Genomic DNA, 8831 nt, shown 5'->3' on the forward strand with positions numbered 1-8831 from the left:
AACAACCCTTAATCAACACAAACTTTAGTGCTTGTCTCTTTGTTACACGAACAAGGAACTTGAGAAGTAAGCACAAGGGCATGGACACTTTATGTGCCATGATTCTTCACTTACAAATAGTTGTATGAAGAAATGAGAGTTGCCTTGAACAACTCTTGAGAGTTTGTTGTTATGTTTAGAACATAATGGTTGGTTGACAAAAATAGTCCATTTATATGGACTTATGATGATTTTGAATCATTGAGTGTTGAAGTGTTAAACCACTTAACGAGACGGAAACTAGGCAAGGACTTCACCTTTGTGTCCCTATCCTAATGGTTCACTAAGTTTATTGTAAACTATATAGTGAACAATAACCGCACACTCTCCAAATCGTTTGATATGTATAACACATTTGAAATAAGTTTCAAGAGAGATAGTGGGAGTTTAGGGACCATGACTATTGTAGTCAAAAGGGAAGTCAAATGAAGAAGGCAAAATAACTCCAAGGGAACAAACTTTCTTTATGAAAGGATGGACATTGGAAGGGGTATTTGCAAGAAATGTCTTGCAAGTGTCAAGAACACACCTTTCGAAGATGTTGTAAAATGTTCTTGAAAAGTTCACAACAGTTGGTTCTTCTACTTGAATGCTTGATTCCGTATTAGTAACTATGTTTTACAATTGTTGTAAAAGTGTGCTAATAAGAAGTAGAAGATTAAATGAGAGAAGAGAAAGTACTTCACATTCGGAAAGTGAATAAAATATAGATCTCTGCGAAAGCGGATTGTACTTACTTCCTCATATGAACTACCAAAGAAATTGGAAAATACTAAAGATTGTCTTTACATTCCAATTTTAAGGAACTTAAATCCGTCACTATAGTAGAGATGGATAAATGTTTTGTTTGACAAAAACATTGTTCTTTATTAATCAATAAATTAGATTATTGTAATTTAATTGGTTGTCTTTATAGTAGAGATGATGTGGTAGTTTAACTGTTTAGAATACGATGATGCTTAAAACCCAAAAGGTTGCAAGGTAGTGACTAATCCCAACTGAGTTGTGATACCTCTAAAACATAAGTTACGAGTTGGTCATAGATGGATGCTTTGGATCGTTAGATCCGGATCCAAGACCTTCTTGTTAAAAATTGCATAGAGGCGAAATGTTCGAATCTTTATTCTTTTGGAAAGAAGAAAGAATCACAAAGTTGTTGAGGTTAATTCACTTAGATGTTAGTGGCACTTGTCCACAACATAATACTACTCATGTTGTATGACATTCACCGAAGATCACTCTCGGTTGGATTATAGTTTATTTTGAATAAACACAAGTCCGAATACTTTGCAAAAGGTTTCAAAGAATTCAAGAAATGTAAGTAGATGAGTAAGACGTCTAAAGTATTTACCTCCTTAGATTTGATCCAAGGAAAAAGTAACACTTTAGATTAATTTCCTTGAAAAATATCAAGGAAAGTAGCATCCTAAGATAATGTATTTCTCCATTAGGAGAAGAATGAACATAAATAAGATTTAGTTCGTTGGACATTATCAATTACCCATATATATATATATGATATATACTTCTAAGACATGTTAGTTGTAAGAAGATCCATCCATCATGGATCTTAGCAAGCTAGTGGGAGCTATAAGCGTCTTATGAGAAAAGATCAATTGTTTGATTTCTCATAAAGATGTAAATGAATCTTTTGTTTACTAGGTTTACAAAAGATTAGTGGGAGTTAATCATATTCCTAAATTTGAATATATATACATGATATATATTAATTTTGAAAATGAAAGGAATTCTTCATCGTTAAAATTATGACTTTAAACATTCTATAATGATAGAATGTATATGGGAGACATAGTCTATATACATGGGATGGAAATCTATAATGATAGATTTCAAGATATAATTGGATTATATCAATCCCTAAAATAGACAATGAGATGCTAGAAAGTTTCTCATATGATGATAAACTTCAATTAGAATGACAATTATAGTGAGACTAGGAAGTTGTTCTTCTCAAAGGGAATGTACCCTTTGACTCCCAAAGAAATAATGCGTAAATAGAATCCTTTATGCATACGCAGAAAGGTGATTTATGTATTTCATATTGTATGAAAACATTGATATAAGTCGTACCTAGAACGGTACAAGATGATATCAGTGCAAGCCCAGGATCAGAACCATGGCAACTGTCAAGTGAATCCTTAGGTATTTAAGAAATATTAAGGATGGATTCCTCAAGAATGAGGAAGAATTAGAGTAACGTAATGGAAGCGTAAATGTATTAGATTATGAATCTAATCCATCATAGAATATCTCTTCATTATGAATGAAGTGATAATGAGATATCTCTTTATTATGACTAAAGAGATATTTGGGTGGAAACGTTAAAAGTAAATGACTTTAATGTGTTCCATCATGTATGCAAAATATATTGCCATATAGAAGCTTACAACATTGTTGTTTGGATGGGAAAGTTCATTCATGAACTCTTCATTCGGTTCCAACCAGAAAGTGTATGACACTAATGGGGCGATAGCTCAAGCCAGGGAATCAAGGTCTCATCAAGGTCCGAACTCAAATGAGAGACTGAACCACATGATTGAGAATCATGTATAATGGTGACGTCGTTATTCTCAAGGTTGCTTCTATGGATAACATATAGATATCCATTGTTTAGGCCTACTACTCAGCCATTTATGAAATGAATTACAGAAGAGGTATCATCAATGATGACTAAGCTGATTGGCTCTAGTGCAAGTGGGAGATTGTTGGAAATGTGCCCTAAAACCAATCATATGATGATACTTTACGGACATTTCAAACTAATGTAGTTTAAAAGGCAAACATTATTGTTTGAGCCGTCTCATATAAATGTTATATGCTTAAACGATAAGTCCAAGGAATATGTGATTGGAAGAATGCGATCTAAATAAGTTAGATTCATGAGACCATTCTTTCGTTGACACATCCTAAACGTTCCTGATCATAGGATTGTCAATTGGGCATTGACAGTCCGTCAAGATCAGTACGTGCTATGTCTTCTCTCAGGGAGAGTGACTAGTCTCGAGTCATTGGTGTGTGTGACATCAAGACAAGTACGTAGGTGCTCAATAGAGAATGAGTTCACTGAACACGATCAACGAAGAGTTCTCATATTCATGTCACATGAGAACTCATGGTTGGGATAATGCAAATTAGTCTTTTGACCTGAGGCATCACAGTTGTCTTGTGGTTAGGTCCTTAATCTTTGATTATGTCAAAGTCACTCTATCAGGGTGTCCACGGCATCGTCGGGGTTAAGCCACTTAGCCATGGAGGCAAGTGAATGCGCAACAAGGGATCTCTAACCTTCAAACTGTTTGAGGGAGAATACTCTATGATATGATTTGGAATCTCTGGCCAGAGTATGAATGAAATGTTGGAATGCGTTCCAGATCACATTCAAGGTAATCATATAAGCACAAGATTCACATTGGATAGTAGACATGAATAAACTATCAAACCAAACAATGTGGTCAAGAGTATTGTATTAGAGAAAGACCGTATTGCATTTGTAATCCTAAACTGAATAGGTTCTCCACCTCTTCTGATTAGCTTGGGTAACCATGATATGCTGCTAGGTGTCACTCATGGTTTGTGGAAGCCCTAAAAGTGTATTATCACTAACGGGAGAATTGAAAGTAAGTTTCAATTCACAATCGATTTGAAAGAGTTTGAATCGCCCACTGCCTCGCTAAAAGGAACCTAATGGATCGTACACCGTGTAAGGTAGAGTTTGAAGATTCAACGGAGATGAGTAAGAATAATTAAATGGTTTAATTATTTATCTAAGGCTAGGATTAATTAATATGTTAATTAATCAAACGAATAAGTTCGTTAAAGACCTCGGGTTAGTTTTGGGCCGCAAGGCCCAATGGGATTTGAATGTCAAGCCCATTAACTCAAGTTGTATGACAACTTGAATAAAACAAAGGGCTTGAAAGCCCAATAAACCTATAGGCTAGCCATGTGTAAAAGAATAGGGCTTTTGGTCCATTAGGTCACTTATTTGAAGGGACTATATAAAGGACTTTATAGCCTAAAATTTACTAAGGGTTATTTTTGGGGGAAAGGATGAGAACACAAGCTCTCCTTTCTCTCTAAAATTTTGGCCAATCTAGAGGGGAAAATCTAGCAATCTTACTTCCTCTAGGTCACTCATTTCTTCTTCAATATACCTTGGTGTGGAGACTTAGAGGTTCTCAATTTTGGGAACTTGGAGAAACCTTTTCATCCATCCAAATCCATGGATCCAAGATGCAAGGAATGAAGGCCCTCTCTTTGGGTGATTAGCCTTTGCTTATGCAAAGAGGAATCTACAAAGGTATTGATTTCTCAACTCACTTTATTTTGAGTTGAGTCTTGATTCACCTATCTACTAGGCTTTGAATTTCATGGGTAAATGTTTTGTTTTAAGTGCATACAAGCATGATTCCGCCTTTAATTGTTAATTGCATGCTATTGATGTTGCTTAAATGAACATGTTTTTCACAAAACCAGTACAGATTAGAATACCGCATGCATCAGATGGGCTGTTTGAGTTTTAGTTCTTTTGACGTTATTTTCTTTGAAGGTTTGTTAATGTGTAAAATAACTATTGAAGTTCGTACTTCTTCAGAATATGGTTGATGATACAGGTGCATCTCCCGAGATTATCGCTATGTTGAGAAAGCCTGGTGTTGGAGAGAGATTGTTCCTAGGCCAACTTGGCCCCGCTCATACAAGGATTACGCAGCCATATGATGATGGTGTTCTGCAGCATAATGTAGCCTACCACACTCTTGGTGTAAGCGATTGTGCTCGAACTTTCATTGCTTTTAATTACCATTTTGTGTTGTTTTGAATAATGCTGTAATGTTTTTTTATAATTTCGGGTCCTCAAGGAGCGCATCGAAGCCAGAACACGCGTTGCAGAGCTGGAGGAAGTAATTAATAACTTTGAGAAGAGTGCTGCCAAGCACAAGGCAGAAGTTTCGGGTCAGAGAATATAAGTCGAAGATGAATGACATGTTGACAGATCGTCATCAGATGAGGCAGAAGGCTAAGGTGCACGAGAGGAGGTGGATGGAGAAGGAGAACTTGCCTCGGGAGAAGGCTAAGGGGCACGACCGGAGGTGGATGGAGAAGGAGACCTTACCTTGGGAGAAGACTAGGGCGCGCGAAAGGAGGTGGATGGAGAAGGAGACCTTGCCTCGGGAAAAGGTTAGGGCACGCGAGAGGAGGCGGATGGAGAAGGAGACCTTGCCTCAGGAGAAGGTTAGGGCGCGCGAGAGGAGGTGAGTGTCTTAGGGTTTATATAAATCGTAATCTCCTATGCAGGAATTGTCGCAATGGTTTTTGGGCTTTAGAAAAGGCTCCACCTCCAGCTGCTAATGTTGACTTGAGATTTAAATTGTAAATATTCTAGGTAGGAGTAGGATTTGAATTGATTGTAATTAGTTTCCTTTTGTAATCAGTCTCCAGCAACATCAGAGTTCAAGACAGAATGCTACTACTGATAACTCGATGAATCTTGGAAGTCAAGTAACTGCTAGCGGTAATCCCCATATGCAGGTGTGGTCTCCGAGCCTGAAAAGCGAGATGTGGCAGGAGAGGGCTCCGACGATGCATGGGAGGAAGAAGGAATGGGGTTTAATTAGTCAGCTAGCAAAAGGTAGAGGAAAGAAAACACATCCTTTGCAGACTTGGAAGGTTTTCTTGCCCTTATTGTACATGAGATCTCTGATCGGCACAGATATACCAACCACAGTATAAATAATGAAAATCAATTACTAATTACGACTTTGTTTGTACGAGAGTAGGATCATATTTTGGTTTGTGGATGTATTTATGTCCTACAAGAATACAACGAGGGTCGACTAAAATTGAAGTGTTTGTGAATCTCTACTGGTTTGTGAAACCCATGAAGTTTTAAAATTCAAGAGGTTTTACTATGTTAGGGTGTTTTGAAGGGATTGCTTTGTTAAACTCCTCCCAACTTCCACACCCACCCCCCCCCCCCCCCCCCCCACACCCCCCCCCCCCCCAAAAATATAATAAAAAAAAAAAAAACAACTTGAGGTTCCATTATCCGATATAAAGACTTAAGTAAAAATGCTTTAAGGTTTGTTTGAGGTTCCTTTATCAATTGTCGTTCTATTTTCCCTCACCGTCTATTTGTTTAAAGGAAAACTAATGAAAATAACTTGAAAACTTTGAGTTTTAATGATAAGGATAAAATAAAGGGCAAAGTGAATAATACCATGATTGACTTTTTAGTGTAAAAATGTGGTTTTTTGTTAAAGTGAACAATATGGTAGGCTTTTCGTTAAAACTCCCTTTGTTTAATGAGATGCGCTATTGTTTAGACAGTTAGATTAAGACTATTAAAATTCAATCATGCAAATTCAGACGTTCATAAATTTACTTTTTTTTTTAAAAAAGGGTAAAGTACAAAAAAAATACCGCAACTATTGATGTCACAACACTTTCATACCTCATCTTTTAAAATTGACAATGTCATACCTCATCTTATGAATTTGTGCCAATGTTATACCTTCCGTTAGCCTGCCATTAATTTGTCAGTTAAATACTAACGTGGCTTGATCCAAACCCCACTTTCTATTAAAAAATTAATAGAATATTAAAAAAACTAAAAAAAAAAAAATCATTTAATATTTTTACTTTTGAAAACCCATCAACCCCCAACCCCCCTCGAAGAAGAAGGAGAAGAAGGAGAAGAAGGAGGAAGAAGAAGAAGAAGAAGAAGAAGAAGGAAGGAGGAGGAGAAGAAGAAGAAGGAAAAAAAAAAAAAAAAACCCCAACCCAGTTCGTCGCCCCCCCTCCCCCCCTCCTAAAACAAATCCAACCCCTGCAACCCAGAAAGAAGAAGAAGGAAGAGGAAGAAGAAGAAGAAGAAAAAAAAAAAAAAAACCCAGATCCCATTCGCTAGGCCGATTCCGCGGATGGAGAACCTGGGCGTGGAGAAAATGGGGGGAATGGGTGTGGATTTAAGGAGTGGGGTGTGTAGCGGAGGGAAGAGGGTGGGTGCGGGGGAAGACAATTGTTTTTTTTTTTTTTTTTTCTGGGTTACAGCAGATAAGGGGAAGAAGAGGAAAGAAGATGAAGATGGAGGAGAAGAAAGAGGGCCCCGGGGGGGGGGGGGAAGGAACAAAGTTTTGTGTATTTTTTTTTTCTTTCTTTTTCCTGGGTTGCAGCAGGTAGGAAGAAGAGGAAAGGAGATGAAGATGGAGGAGAAGGGGGAAGGGACAAAGTTTTGTTTTGTTTTGTTATGTTTGTTTGTTTTTTTATTTTTTTTTATTTTTTATTTTTTGGGTTGCAGCATGTAGGAAGAAGAGGAAGGGAGATGAAGATGGGGGAGAAGAGAGAGGGCGCAGGGGAGAAGGGACAAAATTTTGTTTTGTTTTGTTTTTCTTTTTTCTAGGTTGCAGCATGTAGGAAGAAGAGGTGGAAGGGAGATGAAGATGGGGGAGAAGGGAGGGCGCTAAGGGGAAGTTTTGTTTGGTTTTTTTTTATTTTTATTTTTTATTTTTTAACTTTTCTTTATTATTTTAATATTTTAAAAATATTAAATGATTTTTTTTTAGTTTTTAATAATTTTTTAATAGAAAGTGAGTCCCGAATCAAGGCACGTCAGCATTTAACTGAGAAACTAACAGAAAAACTGACAGAGGTATGATATTGGCACAAATTCGTAAGATAAGGTATAACATTGTTATTTTAAAAAGATGAGGTATGAAAGTGTCGTGAGACTAATAATTGAGGTAGTTTTTTGTACTTTACCAATAAAAAAAACTGAAAGGCCTACAAGAGGAATAGAGAGGGGCCAGAGCCCAAAACAAGAACAGAAGGGCCAGAGTTCCCAAAAATAAAACCAGCCCAAAACTTTTTTCTGTTGCAGAAATACTTCCCTTCTTTAAAATCCCCAAAACCCTCCGCTTTTTCCAGGGTTTTTACCAAACTCTCACTCTCCATTTCCACAACCCACCTTCTCTGCCTCCTCCCCAGGCTCAGGTACACGCAAAATATGGTCAAAAGCATTTCAATCCTGCACTCAGAGTCCCGATTTCGATTCCCCTTCCCCAATGTCACTTGTATAATTAACACTACAATTTTTGTTTACTGAATTTCTAGTCGTGGGCAATTTTGTGTTCATTTTGTTTTGCTTCCTCCTGTTTTCTGCCATAATGTATGAAATCAATTTGAGTATAATATTTGGTCATATATTTTTGGTATTGCTTGCTGCAGTTCCTCCGCTGCCATGAAGTCGAAAGAGAGGAAAAGACGGATGGCATGGACACAGCGTGAGGACGAGGCTCCCCACGTCACTGAACACGGCCCTGAAAACTGGCCCTCGCACGCGGCACGGATGAGGGCGGAGGGGTTTGACCGCGAGTCCGCGACAGAACCAGCTGTTGGAGTCGGTGGAAGAACCACCTGGACCCACACTTCTATGAAAGGAGTGCCCTTTTCTGCGGAGGAGGAAGCTCTCGTGGTTCGCCTCCACAGCATCCACCATAACATCTGGACGTTAATTGCCTCCAAGGTATATAATATTCAGTTCTTGGCAATTAATTAATAATTAATGTTTTGTTTGATTAAGCTGTTAGCTATCCCACACCAATGGGCTAAAAGAAAAATAAGGATTTTAAGGTGCAGTTTGGTACCGTTTGGTACGTGGGACGGGACGGAACAGAGTTGGACAAGGCGTTCCGTCCCACGTTTGGTGCGCCTAAAACGGGTGGAACGAGCTGTTCCACGGGACGAGTTTTGGGTGAATTTTTGTTCCGCCTCAC

The 8831-nt window shown here is 38.0% G+C and overlaps 1 protein-coding gene across 1 annotated transcript; it reads left to right on the forward strand.

Annotated features, from left to right (window-relative positions):
- Positions 1-5168: 5168 nt before the first annotated feature.
- Positions 5169-6048, forward strand: LOC125472360. The gene is made up of 2 exons (XM_048573673.1): positions 5169-5312; positions 5493-6048. Exons 1-2 carry the CDS (start codon positions 5209-5211, stop codon positions 5788-5790), a joined length of 402 nt encoding a protein of 133 aa, XP_048429630.1. The 5' UTR covers positions 5169-5208; the 3' UTR covers positions 5791-6048.
- Positions 6049-8831: the final 2783 nt, after the last annotated feature.

Source organism: the organism of the source record quoted next, unplaced genomic scaffold (genome assembly GCF_019419815.1).
Source record: "Pyrus x bretschneideri cultivar Hongxiangsu unplaced genomic scaffold, Pyrus_bretschneideri_v1 Contig7, whole genome shotgun sequence".
Classification (NCBI taxonomy): Eukaryota; Viridiplantae; Streptophyta; class Magnoliopsida; order Rosales; family Rosaceae; genus Pyrus; species Pyrus x bretschneideri.